Here is a 20738-nt window from a genome sequence, read left to right on the forward strand (position 1 = left end):
ATTCACACTGAAAACACTTTAAATTGAAGTGAATTGTTATGAATATGAGTGTCATGCTAATTCTCTTTATTTAAATATGAGTAATGATAGGGGAGCAAAAACTTTTGCAGCTAATGAGGCATCGAATTAAGTAGAGTGTTGACTAGACAAGCTGACTCAATATATATTTATTTTTCTCTTTATTTTCATTAATAATTTTCTCTCTCTTTTTATTACTTACATTTTCTCTTTTTATATTAATTAAGAACTATTCAATAAAAAATTAATTTTTATTATTAAAAAATATTTAATAATTATTCTCTTTAATTTTTATTATCATAAATATATATTTTTAAAATTATTGTACATGCGATTATTATACACATTTTAATTATTTCTCTCTCTCAATAATTTATAAAAATTAAAATTTATTTTCAATAATAAAAATGACTCAAATTAAAACAAATAATTAATTGTGTTATATTTAATTAAAAATATTTAATTGGGTTAATTTACTATTTTATATTAATAAATTGCACAATATGTAGCAATAAAATAAACTTATCAAAAAAACATGATACAAAATATAAAATAAACTTAACAAAAAAACGTAGTACAAAATGTTTTATAACATACTTTTACAAAATCAAACAACATAATATAATCAGTTAAATTGTCTTTAATCATTTCATAGCAATAATAGTTTTCACTAGTCTTCTATCATCAACATATTGACATCAAATATTTCAAATCTAGAAGACAAATTAAAAACAATATATAATTTAATACTAAAAATAGTTGTTTAAAACAGATTTCTTCACAGTTTGTTCAATAACAAATTATTTTTTATGGGTGGACGACTTGACTCTGGCTCGTACTTTTAGTGGAGAGTGTATTGTTTTTACACTAGATATTATCACTCCTTTAAGCTTTCAACAATTAAGAGTTTAAAAAATAGAATCAATCCGTTGAGTAAAATGATTAATAATTTTTTTATTATTAATATATATTATTAAATTAATTGATGATAGAATTAATTAATTGAATTTAAAAAAAATATATTTTTGATAATAAAAATTAAAGAGATTAATTATTTAGTGTTTTTTAATAATAATAATTGACTTTTTTTATTGAACCAGTCTTAATTAATATAGAAAGAAAAAAGGTAAATAGTGAGAAAAAAGAGAAAATTATTAATGAAAATAAAGAAAAAAATAAATATAAACTTGAGTCAGCCCCTATCATTACTCTTTAAATATATATGAGTCTTGATATGGACAACTAAGTTGAGAACGAAAATAATGTCTCACATGGTCTATCACTTGTGTAGAAAATAAAAATTAAAAAGTTATAATAAAATAATAAATAAATAAAAAATGGCAACATTCTAATATGATGTAGTTAGTTAGATTTTTATCTTGAATATGCCATGTTCAGACATATATGTATAGAATATATGGCCATTTTCTCAACTCTCGTACAAATGGTTGAATTAAAGAACTTGTTTTCTTTATAGCTTAGTTGCCTAATAATTTATATATAATATATATATATATATATATATATATTATAAATGAAACTTTTATATATTTAAGGTTTTAAATTAATATATATATATATATATATATATATATTTGTCAAATAAAACAATTAAATAAGATGGGCCTAACTAATATTTGATTATTTGAGATAGGCCCATTCGAGAAGTATCTCCAGTTGCCAGCAGTCCATTTCTATAGTGTCCGAAGAACGAAGGAAGGAAGGAAGAAATTGAACAATGGCCGGTGTCGGAGAACCCCAAAGAAGACAAGGAAGGCCGTTTCCGTCTGGTAGAGGTCCATCCGGGCCACCGCCTTCTTCAGCCAAGAATGCTCATCGCATCGAACCGATTGATCGTGAAAAGGTTTCCATTTGCTCCCTTTTTTCTATCTCTCTTTGTTTGTGTATAAGTTAGATTCTTTCATGCCTTCTAATAATCTATTCCAATGAATTTGTATATGGAAGTATTCATGAACATAAAATTGAGTTTAAGGTAAGGGATTCATTCTGTGTGTTATCGGTGTAGTGGCTTTCCTAGGGTTTTAGTCAGCTGGTGCCTGTAAAGTTTGTTTCAACATTGGATTCCTAGGGTTTATTTTATCCACATTAGGCATTTTTAGGGTTTTGGAGTAGTATATACTGAAAAGATCTTATCTCTACATTCAATTGAATGAGTCATTTCTTCAACTGATTGCATTCATATTATGTGGCCAGTAGTTTTACTGTAGACAGAACCTTAATTGTTTATTTTTTCTAAGTAAATGATGGTTTCCTAATAATATGTTTCTGATTTTTTGTGAATGCAGACTTGTCCTTTGTTGCTTCGAGTTTTTACAAAGGTATGTGTTTTCTTGGATTGTACTAGTGATTCCTTGGTTAGCTTTATGAGGCAGTCATTTTATTAGGATAAGTCATAAATTTGAATCAAGTGCCTTCCTGATTACAAATTATTTCCATATGATAATACTTGTCATCCATTAACATGTTTTGTTTCTACATTATGCTGTTCTCATAGTCTTTCGTAAAGCCGTTCTAAGTAAAGTTACTGCACAAAAAAAAAACAAAAAACCATTTGAAAGGGAAAATTTGGTTTATGTTTGTATTTTTTGGTCTGAAAGGGGTTTTTGAGTGACCGCTTTCCCTTTATATTCTATTTATGTTATGAATTGGCACTCTTAAGATCCAAATTCAGGATTTTTTTGGACTTTTAATAGACTGGAAGCCATCACTCTGATGAAGATTTTGCCGTGAGAGGTAAGGAACCAAAGGATGAGGTGCAGATATATACATGGAAGGATGCCACCCTCCGCGAGTTAACTGACTTGGTAAGTCAAAATGAAGATGTTATCTTTTATTTGTTGTCCCATTCTATAATCAAACTAGGTTATACCTGCTTGGTTTTGGCTGTCAAATTTAATACTTCTATTGGCTACCAAATAATTTGTGTATATGCATTAAGCCAAATTAGATAGTCTTGATCCAATTGTTTCAATATTGATGATTTGTAGGGGTAGAATGGACATTAATCTCATAAGAATGTGTGAATGCATTTATGCAGGGGTAGGTGAAAAGATTTGGTAATCGTGTAAATGAGTTGAAAATCTACTTTCAGGAATTATTCTGAGAAATTGTGTCTTTTGACTAAGAAAAACTTCATGACAGTAAACAACTGTTACTCAACCCATGTTGAGTAACTTAGAGCTCGATGATGTAATAAGATGTTCTGTTTTTTTTTCGAAAAAATTCATTTATCACATCACTGTCATTCTAACCATCAAACCACTTAATTCATCAACTAAAATACCAAAATACCCTTATTTTATTTTATTAAATGATAACAAATTGAAATGACGTGTTTGATTCCTTTCCTGTTAGTGGTAGTTTTTCGAGAGAGAATTAGTGAAGGATTATTAATGACCTCTGCTTTTCTATGCATTGATATTGAATTATGCGAGAAAATGCTAATGGGTCAGAAGTTACCACTACTCTACCACCTTATACACAAACTAGTTTTCCAATTTCCAGTATGAAAATGTGAAAGTTGTTAGTTTCTTGGTACTCTCAAATATGTTAAGGTTTAATAATTAGGCACTCTCCTATAGAGTTTGATTTGATTGAGGTTGGTTTTAGGTGAAAGAGGTAGCTCCCGAAGCAAGAAGAAGAGAATCCATGCTTTCATTTGCATTTGTTTATCCAGACAAACATGGGCGATTTGTGGTCAAAGAAGTTGGGAGGACTCATGCTTACCCTAATCCGAGGCGACATGACAATGGTGGCAAGGCATTAGGTGAACTCGGTTTTCAGGTAGAGAAAAAGATGATAGACCATACGCATTGTTGCCTTCCATGTTCTTCGTTATCTATTGAAGATTTGATTATATTTTCTAAATATTTTGATTGCAGATTGGAGATTACTTGGATGTGGCTATTCAGTAAGCAAGCCCTTGCCTTTCTAGGATTGTGCATTTGGGGTTTATTTATAGACTTTTAATTCTATTATATAAATGTTCTTTTGTGCAAATTTTCTGTTGTAGAAAAAATATGATACTGACTTATTTATTTGACTTTAGATTATTTTCCTTATAACTGAGTGTTGGATTAAAGTTTGTAAACATTAAATTAACGTTCTATTGAGTAAAACCTAATGACAATAAATTTGAGAGAAATATAATTAATTTTGTTTTTGTACAGTTACAATAATATTTTAAATTAAAATATGTTAATTAGATTAATTATTTTTATTTAGATGTTTAATATATATATATATATTAATTATTTATTACACTTTATAAATATATTTATATATATATATATATATATATTTATAAGAATAATTAATATTTTTAAAATATTAATCTTTTATTTTAATACTCTGAATAGTGGTTAAATAATTAATTTAAAATGTTATTATATATATTAAATTTTTTATCATAAAATATTTTATAGTATTAATTATTAAAAAAGTAATAAGTTATAATTTTGAAAAAAATATATAATATAAAGTAAATTAAAAAAACAAATAATTTATTTAATATCATATTTTAATTTATTTTAAACATTTGATAAATATTTATTATTTTAATTTACAATATTATTATTCAACAAAAAAAAATAAGTATTTATTATTAATTTTAAAATATTATTAAAAATAATATAATAATTTATATAGAGATCAAACAATAGTATTTGATTTGATGACATCAGTCTCATATTAAAAATATAAAGTAAACGGAATAAAATAAATAAATAGTGTCGGTTTTGAAAAAATATAAAAAAAAAATGTCGGCAGTGGACTACGACGTCGTCTCAATTATCTCTGATCTTATTATTATTATTATTAATTTGATTTTCTGTGAAGAATAGGGAAAGAACTGAAAAGGAGCGCCATTTTGAGTGTGCAGAAATTTGTTCTTCTGATATTCGCCAACGCCAATGGATTGATTCCTTCTAACAATCTTCTTCGCGATTCAATGGATTGATAATCTCTGGTTTGCTTCTCTGACTGACTGACTGACTGACTGACAGGCAATGGCGTTGAAGAGGAGCCTTCCAGGTTTGTCCAATCACAGGGACAAAGCCTGTCGATCTTTAAATCCGTTTGTCATTCTTATCTTCTTCTTCTTCGTGCTTGCGCCTTTGATTTTCTTCGTTGGAAGAGGACTATCATCGAATAACGCGTTAAAAGGTCAGGATGATGATGATGTATATATGCTAAAACTATATGTTCATGTTTCAGAATTATATAGTTTTAGGGCTTTGGTTGGTGTAACTTTCATTTCATGTGTTCATTTTGGCTATAGTTGCTTGCATATTTTGCTTTCCCCGTGAGCATGATTTCCTGCTAAAATTGGTGTTTTTAATTTCCTGTCAATTCTTTCTGGTGATTTTTTTAATCAGTATTATAAAAGAGAAAGGTTATTTTAGTAGCCCAAGTTTTATCAGTATCTACCTTCAAAACTGTAGCTTGATTGCTTTATGTGTGTATTGGAAACTTAATCAGATAGCCAGGATCTTGGGCAGGATTGGTCACTACTTTCTGACTTCTTAGAGTTAATAATAATCAACCAAAAGAGAGGGACTATGCCTTGTAAAACTGACATAGTCGACGTCTGTACTAGTAATTGAAATAGAAAAGGTTGCAGGAATAGGAATAGGAAACAGTAACTATCTTGTTCTGATTTGTTTTGATAAATACTTATGGAAGTTTCTTAAAGATGATGGATAACAATTGGCATCTGAGTATGAACTATTAACATCCTAGAGAGTGTGGGAAGGGAAAACAATAAGACTAGGGAAAGGGGGTATAGAGGGTATTGGCTATTCAAGAACCATCTCAAATGTAGTTCGTGTTTTCCATGTAACTGTGCAAATACATATCAAGCCAATTATACAAAAAGTGAAGCAAAATTTATTTTGGTCTTGTTATGTTAGTTAGAAATCATGTTTTTCCCTTGTGCATGGAAAACTGTAATATTTGATAAGAATTGTTGTCCTTTTATCTGGTTGTATGCTACTCACACTCTACAGGATTGTGGCTCCTTTTCAATATCTATTGATTCTTGTTTGAGCTTTGAATATTATAAGAAACAACAACTTTCATTGATCATTTTTCCTCTTAGAGAAAATATGTGCTGGAGTTCATTTTCACTAGAGGGGAGAAGGACTGTTTTTATTTCTCTTTTAAAGGAAAATCATTAAAACTGAAGACAACACAAAGATTGCATCATCCACAATAAAATTTGTTAATACACCCACCCACCCACCCATCCAAAGTAGCTCATGTGATAAGAGTGTTGAACTAAGAAGCTGATGTCTTATGTTTGATTCCCATTGAAAAGCACCTTGATTGAAGTGGGGGTGGGGGATAAATCCCTTCTCTCAAAGAAAAAATGTTAATAATACCCTTCTCTTCCTCTCTTTCATTTGTCACATTTTCTTTCCTGTAGGTCCATCTGGGGTTTTAGGTACTTCTAAACAGGTACCTTGTTAGTTCTTGCTTCCTTTGTTGTCTCATAGTCTCCTTTTGGGCCTTGGAGAGCAAAGTTAAATTTCTGAATATGCAGGACATAAATTGGGGAGAAAAATTGGCTTTACAACATGTGAAATCTCTTTTCTCTAAAGAGGTAAGTGTAGTTTAGGGTTTACTCTTAAGTCACCCATTCTTTACATCAACTTTCTTATTTGGTAAATTGTAATTGACTCTAGGTGATCGATCTGATAAAAGCCAACACAAATGACTTGGCCCCCCATAGTCTAGGCGCTTTCAGGAAAAACAATTTCTCTGTGTCATGGAAATTTTCTGGTAAAAAAGTTCCTCCTGAGAGCAATACTATTTCTACTGAGGTAAGAAGAAATATTGGGATATAAAGAGATAGTGTCATTCAGTAAATTTGACATTTGTTTGGTGTTTGTGTTTTCAAGGCATACCAAGATGCTACAAAAATCAAACTAGAAACAAATAAAGCAAAACTGGAGGACACTACAGGTATTACTTCTGTTCTCTATTTTGGCAATGATATAAGCTTGGAGCTTGTTTGATGCAGTTTTTTTTTTAATATATTTTTTGACAAAGTAGATTATTTGGATTAAATTATTAAACTATCCTTTGTATTTAATATTTTAAAGTGTCAGTGAAAACTAAAGTAAAGAGTATTTTAGTTGATGATTTGATATAAGTCCTTGACATAATGAAGAACTGAATAAATAGCTTGCCGCTTGCAGATCATGCTCAGCTTATCTATTCTCCAGCAAAACTAGCACGAAGGGTAATATTCTGGTTATTGTCATTTACAAGGTCAAATCATGATGAATTTATTAATGGGGATTTAATTTTTCAGCAAATGAGAGAAAAAAAGCGTGAAAAGCGTGCTGCTGACTTGGTAAAACAAGACGACGAAGTGATTATAAAACTCGAAAATGCGGCGATTGAACGTTCAAAGTCTGTTGACTCGGCAGTTCTGGGAAAATACAGCATATGGAGGAGAGAAAATGACAATGAGAACCCTGATTCAAATGTGCGGTTGATTCGAGATCAGATGATTATGGCAAGAGTTTATATTAGCATTGCGAATGTCAAGAATAAGTCTGATTTAGCCCTTGAACTTCAGAATCGACTTAAAGAGAGTCAACGAACATTAGGAGAGGTAACGGCTGATGCTGAACTGCCACGCAATGCACCTGAGAAAATAAAAGCTACGGGTCAAGTACTAACAAAAGCTAGAACAGAATTGTATGATTGCAAGCTTGTGACAGGAAAACTGAGATCTATGCTTCAATCATCTGATGAACAAGTTAGAAGTTTGAAAAAACAGAGCACATTTCTGAGCCAATTAGCAGCCAAGACTGTTCCCAATGGAGTTCATTGCTTATCCATGCGTTTAACCATTGATTACTATCTCCTCTCCCCAGAGAAAAGAGAGTTCCCTAGAAGTGAGAATTTGGAAAATCCTAAACTTTACCATTATGCCCTTTTCTCGGACAATGTATTGGCTGCTTCAGTAGTCGTCAACTCCACCATCATGAATGCTAAGGTATGATATTTGTAAAAAAAAAAATTGTTTATTCCTTCTCTTTTGGTGGGCTATATTTAGATCATTTGAAACTATTGCTTGTTAAGTCTCCATTGCTTGATGTGGGTTATTTGTTTGTTAGGTCTGGATTGAATTTTTCTTTGACTTTTCTTGCTGATTTGCAGGAGCCAGAGAAACATGTCTTCCATCTTGTAACCGATAAACTGAATTTCGGAGCTATAAACATGTGGTTTCTATTGAATCCTCCTCGTAAAGCTACCATACATGTTGAAAATGTTGACGAATTTAAATGGCTAAATTCTTCTTACTGCCCAGTTCTAAGACAGCTTGAATCTTCCTCCATGAAAGAATACTATTTCAAGGCAGATCATCCGACTACTCTCTCAGCCGGCTCATCAAATCTAAAATACAGGAACCCCAAGTATCTTTCAATGCTTAACCACTTAAGGTTTTACCTTCCTCAAGTTTACCCAAAGTTGGATAAGATACTTTTTTTGGACGATGATATTGTTGTTCAGAAGGACTTAACCGGATTGTGGTCTATAAACCTTAATGGAAAGGTTAATGGTGCTGTGGAAACGTGTGGGCAAAGCTTTCATCGATTTGACAAATATCTGAATTTCTCGAATCCACATATTGCGAAACATTTTGATCCGAATGCTTGTGGGTGGGCATATGGAATGAATATGTTTGATCTTGTTGAATGGAAAAAGAAGGATATCACTGGGATATATCACAAGTGGCAGAATATGGTAATTAATACTATCCCTTCTTTTTGATCTATCTAGGGTTATTTGAATAATATTCTTTCATGTAGGTAATGAAAATTAGGTTATTTGCGGTTATTTGAATAAAAGGACTTTAGAGTAAATAATTATTTTTAAAGGATATTTTGTTTGTCCTTGTTTGATGAAGGGTTATTTGATTTAATCCAAATAAATCAGTATCTTATCATAATTAAAATACCAAATTATCTTAAATTATAATAGTTAAAAATATTAAATAATAAGAACAATTTAGTCAAGTTATCCTACTTACTATTTTTATCCCAGGCAATAAATTTTCAAATAACCCTAAATCATCGAAGAAGTTCTTAGGAATAGATTATTAATTGGACAGTGAGTTATTTCAAAATTGATCACAAATAAGATACATCAAACTAAGACCCAAGTTTGTTCTTGTTATTCTTTTTTCAGGTACGATGTTTTGAACAATAATGTATGTTTTTTTTAATGTAGAATGAGGATCGTGTGTTGTGGAAGCTAGGGACGTTGCCTCCAGGTTTGATAACATTTTATGGGCTAACGTATCCACTAGAGAAGTCGTGGCATGTGCTTGGTCTAGGTTATAATCCGAGCATTGATAAATTGGAGATTGAGAAAGCGGCTGTTGTACATTATAATGGGAATATGAAACCTTGGTTAGAGTTGGCTATGAATAAGTATCGATCTTATTGGACTAAGTATATTAAATTCGACCATCCTTATATTCGCGGCTGCAAACTCAGCGGGTGAAAGACGCCACGAGAATGTTGATCTTTGGAATTTGTTTATTCTTCTCTTTTTTTTTTTGTAATAGTATGATGGGTTAGTTAGGATTTTGCCTTTGTTTTATTTGTTTGTTCATGCATTCAAATTTCAATTCAATTTAATTACCTTATTAGTTGTTGTAAAGAATGATGTGAAATGTGAATGAATGGACATGGAAATATATATTTATTGCCGCCAACTTGTTTTTTATCCTTAACTCTTATTTCTTATGAATCTTGCAAATATTTAAAAGATTGTTCATTTAAAGAACTAGAGTAAACATTTATTTAAATGCCAAACAACAAAATATTATCATTTTTTTTAAGAACTCAACTTTCTTCTTTAGTTTGAGTGCAATTTTGTCTCTCTTTATTTATGTGTGACTAGTTTAATTAATTTTATAAGATATATTTTGGGTTTAAACCATAATTTTATGTTTTTTTTAAAACTAATTCGAATAAAAGAGTTTATTTAAATAAATGTAGTTTATATATTATTATTAATTTTATATAAAATTAATAAGAAAAATAATAACTTTAAAATAATAAAATTTAAACTAGTTTAAAGGGGAAATTTGAGGAAATGACCTTCCAGATGGGCCTAATTACATATGGTGCGGGCCCATAAATTTAAAAGCGCTGGTGACCTTTTTTTTTTCCTGACGAAAATGTCCTTATTGCGTCACGCAATTTTTTTTGTTTTTTTATTTTTCAAAAAATTTTAATTATAAAATTTTTTGGACGAAAATGCCCCAGTTGCGTTACGCAATCCCATCACGAACTCCAGTTGCGTCACGCAACCGCAAGACGAAAAAAAAAAATTAAAAAAAAAATTTTAAAAAAAAAAAATAAAAAATAAATTGGTTGCGTCACGCAACAACTGGAGTTGCGTTACGCAAGGTTATAATTGTCATTAAAAAAAAGGAGTCACCAGCGCTATTAAAATTATGGGCCCGCACCATCCGTAATTAGGCCCATCTGGAGGTCATTTCCTCAAATTTCCCGTTTAAAGATTAATCCAACTTTAACATTAATAGAATATATTATTTGAAGCCCAATACTAAAATGGGCCTATTCATATAGAAGAAATGGGCTTTGAAGAAACAAAATTTAATACATCATCATAAAGGGCCAGGGCTTTATCTTTAAAAACAAATTCCGTAGCATGAAATCCATCAAGAAAACTCGTCTCCACGTGCACTCCACGTGATTCCAATTTCTTTACAAGGTTACGTATCTGATCAATAAGTGGGTCCCCAAAATATCCCCTAATCAAGCATCTTGGCAGCCGTCCGATCTTATCTTCCATACACCCAACAACCATCGGATTACAATACTCATGATCGCGATCGCTCCCCTCCGGTAACGCCAGCGACCACAACAGATCGCTAACTGGCAACGGTAATACCCTATCGTTAATCAATTTAATCTCGGATTCCGTCCTCTTCATAGTACCAAAGAACGGCTGATTCAATATCAGCCCCACGATTTTCACAGGAGACAGATCCATATCCAATGTTCTTAAACCCGCGTTGTACGCGATATTTCCTCCTGAACTACTACCCATTAGATAACAGTTTGAGAAATCTGCGAATTTTGTCAGCCACGGTTCGCCGCCGTCGGCCTGATTTTGGAGCCAGAGTAGGGAATCGACGGCGTCTTCGTATGGTGCCGGGAGACGGTTTTCCGGCGAGAGACGGTATTCGACGGAGAGGATGATGGCTGGGATGTGAGCTGCCATGGAAATGCAGGAATCGTGGAAGGGTTTAGTGGTGGCGCTGAAGAGTATGAAACCACCGCCGTGGAAATCGATTAGGATGGGGAGTTTGGTTTTGGATTGAGGAATATGGTTGGGGTTGGGGAGGAAGATGCGGATGAATGTTTTGGTTGTTGGGTTTAGAGGGATGTCTTTAGTTAGAGTGATTTGAGTTTCTTCTTGAGATGGATTAATTGATGGGATATGATTTGATCTTGTTAGAGAACCATCTGGGTTTTGAATGATTTTCAGAAATTTGTGTGGATTCAAAGATGTTTCTTCTGAGGATTGCTTATCCGCCATTGTTGTTGGTTGGTTGGATAAGGTAGAAAAAAGAGAGGAAGAAGAGTGAGAGAAATAAATAGTGAAGTGGGTGATTATTATATATCAAATAATTGTTTTAAATTTGAAGAACATTATTTATTTTACTAATTATAAAATAATCAAATTAAATATATATATATATATAATAATAATAATAATAATAATAATAATAATAATAATAATAATAAGATGATTGACAGAGGAGGGACTTTGGAGAGGGGAACAGAAGAAAGAATGTGACATTAATTGATTGAAAAAAAAATGAAAAAGTGTGGAAAAAAAAATTGTTGAAACCTATCAGAATTACATCACCTCAATTATTTCTCAAATAATAATAATTTATAATAATTTTAAGAAACGAATAATATTTAACTTAAAAATATATTAATATATAATAATAAAATATAAATTATTGTGATAGGGGATTTTGAAGAGAGACGTGACCTATCTCTCCTTTACAGATTATCATTCCATCTTTCCTTCTTGTTCTCAATTTTCTTTCTGATAACTACTCGTAATAATAATAAAAACATTTTAAATAGATAATATTTTAATTAATGAATTATTTAATAGAAAAAAGATTAAATTATGTTGAATTGGTTTGAGTTATTTAAATAACACAAATCATCAACACATTAACTATTTAAAATTAAAAACATTTTTTTAAATATCTTTATCATGATACACAAAATTTATAAAACAAAATATCACAATCTATCCATTGATAATTGAAAAAACAATTTTTATACTAATAAAATAAAACTCATACTATAATTTAAATTGTGATCCTCACTAAAAAAAAAGTAAAATCCAATTATAGTTTGAAAATTATATAATTATTATGTTTATAAAAATAAAAATAATTTGAATCACAACTTTAAACAAAATAAAGGAAAATTACAACATGATATATTAAACAAAGAACAAACTTATACAAAATAACCATAATTACTTTCAATCAAACTTTGATATTAACAATAAATAATAAATTTTGGTGCAATTAAGATGACATTATTGAAAAACTAATAGTTTTAAAATAGAACTCATATGTGTATAGGATCTCATCTCACAAAGAAATTATCTATCCTATTTGATTGTTTATTAGAAATTTCTTTTCAATATTTGAGTTTATGATCTTATTTTTAAAACACTTAAAGTGATTTTTTTTAAATAATATATACATATAGTATTCAGTTCAATTCGAACTGACAACTGTTATAACAACTAATCTGATCTAGAAGACATAAAAATCCTCCATTTATATGATTTTATTATAAAAAATTAATTTATTAGGATTAAATATAGGACTTATTCAAAATAATCAAACCAATTTAATTCGCATTCAAGATATATTACTAAATGTTATGAACATTTTTTTTAAATATATATCAACTTAATTTTTACAGTTTTATTTAATAAAAAAGAATTAAAATTATTATTGTATTGATTTGTTTACATAATCTTGTTTAATTATTTATTTTAAAATTAATTTAAAATATATCTTATATAAATTATTGGATAAATAGGATAAAATTTCTAATCAATTATCAAACTCACAAATATTTGATATATCCAATCGACTGATTAGATATATAAAATTAAATATTTAAATAATTTTCAAACCAATTGGTGAATGAATATAATTGACATTCCATATTTAAATTTATCCCAAAAAAATTGACCAAAACCCGATAACCCTAATATATATTCACACAAAAAAATGGTTTTTAAAGGGCTCACAATAATAGATACAAGTAGAAGAATAGACTATAAAGAAAATGACAAGCATGTTAGATATTTTGCAGTAGTTTGTTAATTAAATTCAATCTAAACTGGTTTTTCCTAGTTTAAGAATGGACTATAATGAAAATGACAAGCATGTTAGATATTTTGTAATAGTGTGTTAAATTCAAATTAAACCAGTTTTTCTTAGTTTACTTAAATTGAGCTAAATGTTAGAGCTAGTTTGATTTGGGTTGTTTAGGGAATTTTATCTAATTTTTTAAATTTATTCTTCTTGACACTCGTTTAATTAATTTAAATACTAAAATACACTTACTTTTATCTTGGTTAAATTTAAAATAAAATAACATTTTAATAATTAAATCAATTAAAAAATCAAATAATTTATTGTTTTATCAAATACAATTTTGACTATTTGAATCTCAAATTTGAGTCTTTTTACACGTTTAGTTCGAACTATCACAATTTTAATCATTCGAGGTTTACCAAATAGATAAAACATTGTCTTTTATTTTAACGTATTATTTTCACTTTTTAATTAATTTGTCACTTTTGTAAATAAAATCAGACATTTTGATCGTCTTTATTTTAAAGAAGTATTCTTTCAAAATCTAGCCATTCTAGTTTGTCAAAGGTTATTTGAGTAACCTAAAAAAGTGTGTCATCCTAATAAATTTTTTAAACAATTAGAAAATAGGTAAATTGTATTTTTGTTTTTTACAATTTAGATAACTTGGTATACAATCAATCAATTTAGATATTTTTGTGTTTTAAATTAATATATTTTCGAGATATACATATTGCCTTATAAAATGTGTAATTTGTGAGAATTATTGGGAAAAAATCCAAAGGTAATGGACGACATTTTTAAGGAGATGTGTTAAATTTGCTTGAAGAGTTCAAGATCCAACATCACAAGTCGTCATTCTATAGACCACAAACAAACGGAGCAGTTGAAGTGGCCAACAAGAATGTGATCATGATCATCAAAAAGATGACTCATACTTATAAGGATTGGCATGAAAAGCTTTCGTACGCACATTGGGTTATCGAGTAACGGCTAGAATGTCAAACGATGAGACACTGTTATCCCTTGTCTATGGAATGGATGTCATCCAACCAATCGAGATTGAACTTACGAAGTTGAGGGTGCTTCTAGAAATCTAGATTGTCAAAGAAGATTAGGTTAAGGCCCGTTATGACCAACTAACATTGATGGATGATAGATGTTTGAATTCTCTTTGTAAAACTCAGGCTTACCAAAAGAGGGTGTCAAACATCTTCAACAAGAAAGTCAAGCCTAGGAATCTTCGTAAATGGAATTTGGTTCTGAAAAAGACCCAAGAATTATTGAATCCAAGAGGAAAGTTCTGACCTCAATGGGAATGCCCATTCATCATCAAGAAAATCTTATTTGGGGGTGCAGTTCGCTTTTCCATGATAGATGGAGAAGAATTTTATGCACCAACCAACCTCAATGCGCTCAAGAAGTATTTTGCTTAAAGACGAAAGAGAGGGGTATGATGTGAGTACGTCATGGGATCAAGAACTAGCATACACATGTTTTACCATTCTCTAAAAAAAACCTTTAGGATCTTCCTATAACGTCTAAATGATTTTTTTAAAAGAGAATAAAAACCCTAATTCACACTAAGGGCATTAAAAAAACAAAAAAAACACACAAAAAGAGAGAATAAATCCCTAGTTCACACGATGATCATTTTCAAAATAAAATTGGCACTCTTGCACTTTTGAACTATGTTTCGACATGATTCCTCTCTCAAGATGATACGTATGAAGCCTTGTCTCGAGGCTCGGTTATAAGAATTTGTTTTCAAAAATGATAATGTGAGGAAAGGTCGTCGAGATCCCTCTCTAAAAAAATGGGAGAAAAAAACGGATATTAGAAAACAAGTACGAGCCGAGATGTGAGTGTCCCTTCGACGATCGTTTCAAAAGGAACTCAATAATTTCCTAGATGGTTCAAACAAAGGATATTCGATTATATCATTTTGTGTACTCGCAGATAATTTTTTAAAAAAAAATAAAATAAATGGGAAGCTCTTGGATAAAAATCGAAGCCTAAGCTCAAACCACGTGAATAAAGAACATTGTTTTGCTTCATAAAAGAAAAGAAAAAATGTTTCACAAAATGGGAGATGACTCGAAACTCTAGGCTTGAAAAAATAATAATAATAAATTAGTCAAAGTAGTCATCAAGGTTGAGGCATTGAAATCACCAATACGTGTTCATCTAGACTCGTGTCTTTATTACGTAAAAGCAATAACGTGAGTGTATCAATTATGTCAGATATACTCATATTGATAAAAAAAGGAAAGAAACAAAGCTTCCCTAATGGTTGAGATTTTGAAATCACCACGTAGTGCTCACCCAGACTCTCGTCCTCGTAGCTAAAATCAAGAGCATACGTGTATCGATTATTTCAGATAATACTATGAGTACAATAAGAGCCCTCTCAAGCTAGAATAACAAAACATTTCTCCAATAAAAAATATTTAATAAAGAAAGTTTCCCAAAATTCCAAAGCATGTGGCGCAAAGCTGAAAACTTGATTTAAGACGTTAGAAATGATGATTGGGCAATAAAATTCCCTTTCATAAAGAAAAATATATTTTTCGAAATAATCGCAAGAACACAAATTCAAGTGCATTTTGATGACCTTCGCATCGAACAAAAAGATAAGAAAAATATATTGTGTGATATGTAAGCTTCATAAGTTTTTTTTTTATTTTCTCTAAATTCTTGTTGTAACTAAATGATTTCTTGAAAAAAAAAAGACTGACTAAATAAAAATATTACAGTTTATATGTAACATGTCTATCCTACTTTCAAGTTTCACAACAAGATAATATCTTTAATACATTAAGTGATGATTGTAAGTCAATTTATTTAGCTGAACTACTAGACACCCTTTTTTTACAAGTTCTTTCAGAATCTGGTTGTGCATGTTTTGTGTTTGAATTATTTTGTTTTTGGAATTTACTAAATATATCAAATTGGTTCTACAAAAGAGTTTATGAATGTTTAGAATATGAGGAATGGCATGAACATATCTGTTTTGAGATTACCTTTTCGTTTAGTTTGAAACTGGGTTTTTTTTGTATGAATGTTGTCATGATGTTTTGATTTTTGTTAGGAAAGAAACATTGCGGTGTTATAATTGTGTTTGAGATTAAACAAAATCAGGTTTGAGATCGGAACAGGACAAAATATAGTAAAAACATATTAACATTTGGATTAGGAATGAACTAAAAATGAAAATGTGATTTTTAAAGTTTCTTATGAGTAGATTGTGCAGGTAGTTCTTAAATGTGGGAAGGTAGGATGATTGTTGTGAAGATCTATTTTGAATTGTCATAAGAGTTTTCCTACTTCTCTATTGTTAAAGAAAAATGAATTATTCCTTCAGTTGGGAGAAGATTTAGATTTTTAGGATCTTACTTGATGTTATGTTTAAATCTTACTTGATGTTGCATCTTGAACTAGATTTGAAAATGAATATCCAGTTATATGTATCTTTGTAATGTTTAGCAGGTTCATATTTGGGGGTTGGAAAGACAAAAACAAAATTGAAATCTGAGTTGGTAGAGAAGAAGCTGTTTTGGTTAGGCAACCAAAAAAATCAGAAGAAAAGGATGGTATAAGGAATATAACCTTATTTCTAAAAAAAAAAATATTTTTTCTAAACTACTCCAAACAGAAGCAACTTCAATAAATAAAATCACCACAAGACAACCGCAACGAAAAAGCCTCTTCTCTTTATTTCCAGAGCCTCTAGTGAGTTAGAGACAAGGAGTATTCCCACTAAAAAATATGTTTCATCCAAAAAGAAAATGCATTTCTAATCAATCATATTCTATTTCTTTTGACATATACAACAAACAATTTATCATATTATAATATTTTTGAATTTTTAAATCTTAAAACTTCTCCCAATAAAAATAATATGAAATTATTTTAGTAAACAAATTGTAACAATACTCACATATGGAAATTATCAATATCTTATCAACGTGTAACCGGTGAGGGGATGGGAATAAAGTGATTCGGGATCGGGGAGTAAAACTTTGTTATCCCCCAATTCCTCCAAACACCTACCATCCCGTCCCGATTCTCGAACGAGAATTTTTATTATATACCCTCCCCGCCAACATCAAAAAAATATATTATATTTTTAAAATTGTATAAATATGTTATATATATTTAGGGAGAGAAAATAAGCTTGAATAAAGAAAAGGATGGTATAAGGAATATAACCTGAGGCCACAAACAAACGGAGCAGTTGAAGCGGACAACAAGAATGTGATCACGATCATCAAAAAAATGACTCATACTTATAAGGATTGGCATGAACAACGACTAGAACGTCAACAAATGAGACAACATTCTTCCTTGTCTATGGAATGAACGTCGTCCAACCAATGAAGATTGAACTTCCGACGTTGAGGGTGCTTCTATAAAGTCAGATTGTCGAAGAAGATTGGGTTAAGGCTCGTTAGGATCAACTAACATTGATGGATGATAGATGTTTGAACGCTTTGTGCAAAACTCAGGATTACTAAAAGAGGGTGTCGAACGTCTTCAACAAGAAAGTCAAGCCTAGGAATCTTCGTAAGGAGGACTTGGTTCTGAAAAAGACTCGAGTATTATTGGACCCAAGGGGCAAGTTCTGACCTCAATGGGAAGGTATGTTCATTATTAGGAAAATCTTATCTGAGGGCGCAATCTGCTTGGCCACGATAGATGGAGAAGAATTTTATGCACGAATCAACCTCGATGCGCTCAAGAAGTACTTTGCTTAAAGACGAACGAGAGGGGTATGATGTGAATACGTCGTGGGATCAAGAACTAACATACACATGTTTTACTATTTTCAAATAAAAACCTTGAGGATCTTCCTAGAACGTTTAAATGATTTAAAAAAGAATAACTCTAGTTCACACTAGAGGCATTTAAAAAAAATTAAAAAAAAACACACACACAAAAGAGAGAATAAAAGCCTATTTCATACTATGAGGATTTTCAAAACAAAATCGACACTCTTGCGCCTTTGAAATACGTTTCGACATGATTCCTCTTTCAAGAGAATATGTAGACAGCCTTGGCTCGAGGCCCGATTGTAAGCATTCGTTTTCAAAAAAGATAATGTGAGGAAAGGTCTTCGAGATCTCTCTCAATAAAAGAGAGACAAAAATGGATATTAGAAAATAAGTACGAGTTGATATGAGAATGTCCCTTCGACGATCGTTTAAAAAGAACTTAATAATTTTCTAGACGGTTCGAGCACAGGTCATTTGATTGCATTGTTTCATGTACTCGCAGCTAATTCTAAAAAAAAAGGGGAAAGCTCGTGGAAAAAAATTGAATCATAAGCTCAAACCACGTGAATAAAGAACATTGTTCCTCTACCTAAAAGTAAACAAAAAAATATTTCGAAAAATGGGAGATGACTCGAAACACTAGGCATGAAAAAAAATTAATAATAATAAATTAGTCAAAGTAGTCATCAAGGTTGAGGCATTGAAATCACCATTACGTGTTCATCTAGACTCTTGTCTTTATTGCTTAAAAGCAAGAATGTGAGTGTATCGATTCTGTCACATATACTCATATTGCTAAAAATAGGAAAGAAAGAAAGCTTCCCTGATGTTGAGATTTTGAAATCACCACGTAATGCTTACCTAGATTCTCGTCCTGATTGCTAAAAGCAAGAGCATACGTGTACCAATGTTTTCAGATAGTACCATGAGTACAATAACACCTCTCTCAAGTCGAGAATGACGAAAAAACTCTCCAATAAAAAATATTTAATAATGTAAGTGGGACGAAATTCCAAAGTTCGTGGCGCAAAGTTAAAAACTTGATTTAAGACGTCAAAAATGATGATTGAGCAATAAAATTCCCTTTCATAAAGAAAAATATATTTTTTCTAAACAATCGCAAGAACATGGATTCAAGTGCATTTTGATGACCTTCACGTCGAACAAAAAGATAAGAAAAGTCAGCATCCTTTTGAGACAGTCTAAAAGCGACACTTGAAGTAAGACTCCAAACATGTTTTGATCCGGTACTCGTTCTAAAATGAGAGATATATCAAGACACGCCTTAAATCGTTAAAAAAAACAAAAAGAGGTAAAAATCCTAGACAAGTTCTAGGGACATTTTCCAAAAAAAACATAAAATATATAAAAAAAACAAATATGTGAAAAAAAAAACCTTAGATAAATGCCAAGGGACTCTTTCAAAAAGAAAAAAAAACACTCAAGTCATTTCACTAGAGGAATTTTCCAAAATAAATTAAGAGTCGAAGTCTTCAAAAAAAAAAAGTAAAATCCCCAAGTCACGCACTAGGGGGATTTTAAAAAAAAATAATAGATAAAAAAATAAAAATAAACTAAGCATCGAAGTCTTCAAACAAAAAGAAAAACTGAAATTATGATGAAAATGTTTTCTCAAAAAAAAAAATCAAAGTGATCACGACCCAAAAATTAAAAATTCCAAAACAAAATGATATGAGACAATCTTATTAAGATTTTACCCTCTAGGTTCCCTATTTCTAGGCTTTTATGAGATTTGTACACCAAAGTTCCAAACAAGCATCGAAAGATGGCTTTGCATAAAAGCGCCCCACCGAGGCATGAATCAATTGCAAAGATTAAATAGTAAGTCACTCATAGTGCAAGTGACGTAACCCAAACCACCCTTGTGTGATCAGGCGCCTGGCTTCCTAAACTACGCAATCACAAGACCGATAAAATTATTCAAACACCAATCTACCAAGATGACGCAAATCTATGGTTATCACACAAATTATTTTACGTAACTCGGACTAATTAGATACGCACTCGAGACTAGGATCGTGAGGTTAAGATGATGTAGTTGCCCACCTAAGGAAGGGCACCAACCCTTTGGTTATCTATGTAGTTGGTCTATGAACTATAGTGGTGTAAGATTAATATATTTGGTTTTCACTCGATTCAAAAGACGATTAAAACTCCCTTGGCTATTTCACGCAGTTGATCTACAGACTATAGTAGCGTGAAATTAATGTATGTGTAAGACATTCACCTGCATAAGGACGCAAAACTCTTCGGTTATCTTGCATAACTGGTCTTTAGACCATAAAAGCTTGAGATCAATACACCGTGTTCATCAATTTGTAGAATAATGAAAATATTTTGGTTTATCTCATATAGGTGGTATTCAGACCATAATAGCTTAAGTTAATACACTGTTTTCATTAGTCTAAATGATGACACAAAACCTCGTGCAACATTTCGTAATGTCTCGACATATATGCCCAGACGAGACACTTGCG

The 20738-nt window shown here is 30.7% G+C and overlaps 3 protein-coding genes across 3 annotated transcripts; 2 read left to right on the forward strand and 1 right to left on the reverse strand.

Moving 5' to 3' along the window:
* Positions 1-1707: 1707 nt before the first annotated feature.
* On the forward strand, positions 1708-4100 carry LOC124918925 (histone deacetylase complex subunit SAP18-like). The gene is made up of 5 exons (XM_047458997.1): positions 1708-1882; positions 2325-2357; positions 2733-2843; positions 3649-3822; positions 3921-4100. Exons 1-5 carry the CDS (start codon positions 1757-1759, stop codon positions 3951-3953), a joined length of 477 nt encoding a protein of 158 aa, XP_047314953.1. The 5' UTR covers positions 1708-1756; the 3' UTR covers positions 3954-4100.
* A 775-nt stretch (positions 4101-4875) lies between these two features.
* LOC124918923 (polygalacturonate 4-alpha-galacturonosyltransferase-like) lies at positions 4876-9771 on the forward strand. The gene is made up of 9 exons (XM_047458995.1): positions 4876-5202; positions 6464-6495; positions 6581-6640; positions 6723-6860; positions 6939-7002; positions 7239-7282; positions 7355-8047; positions 8212-8799; positions 9286-9771. The coding sequence occupies exons 1-9, from the start codon at positions 5046-5048 to the stop codon at positions 9559-9561; spliced, it is 2052 nt and encodes a 683-aa protein (XP_047314951.1). The 5' UTR covers positions 4876-5045; the 3' UTR covers positions 9562-9771.
* An 817-nt stretch (positions 9772-10588) lies between these two features.
* On the reverse strand, positions 10589-11676 carry LOC124921574 (probable carboxylesterase 8). Its single transcript, XM_047462249.1, has one exon. The coding sequence runs from the start codon at positions 11632-11634 to the stop codon at positions 10651-10653; it is 984 nt and encodes a 327-aa protein (XP_047318205.1). The 5' UTR covers positions 11635-11676; the 3' UTR covers positions 10589-10650.
* Positions 11677-20738: the final 9062 nt, after the last annotated feature.

This window comes from Impatiens glandulifera, chromosome 1 (genome assembly GCF_907164915.1).
Source record: "Impatiens glandulifera chromosome 1, dImpGla2.1, whole genome shotgun sequence".
Taxonomy (NCBI): Eukaryota; Viridiplantae; Streptophyta; class Magnoliopsida; order Ericales; family Balsaminaceae; genus Impatiens; species Impatiens glandulifera.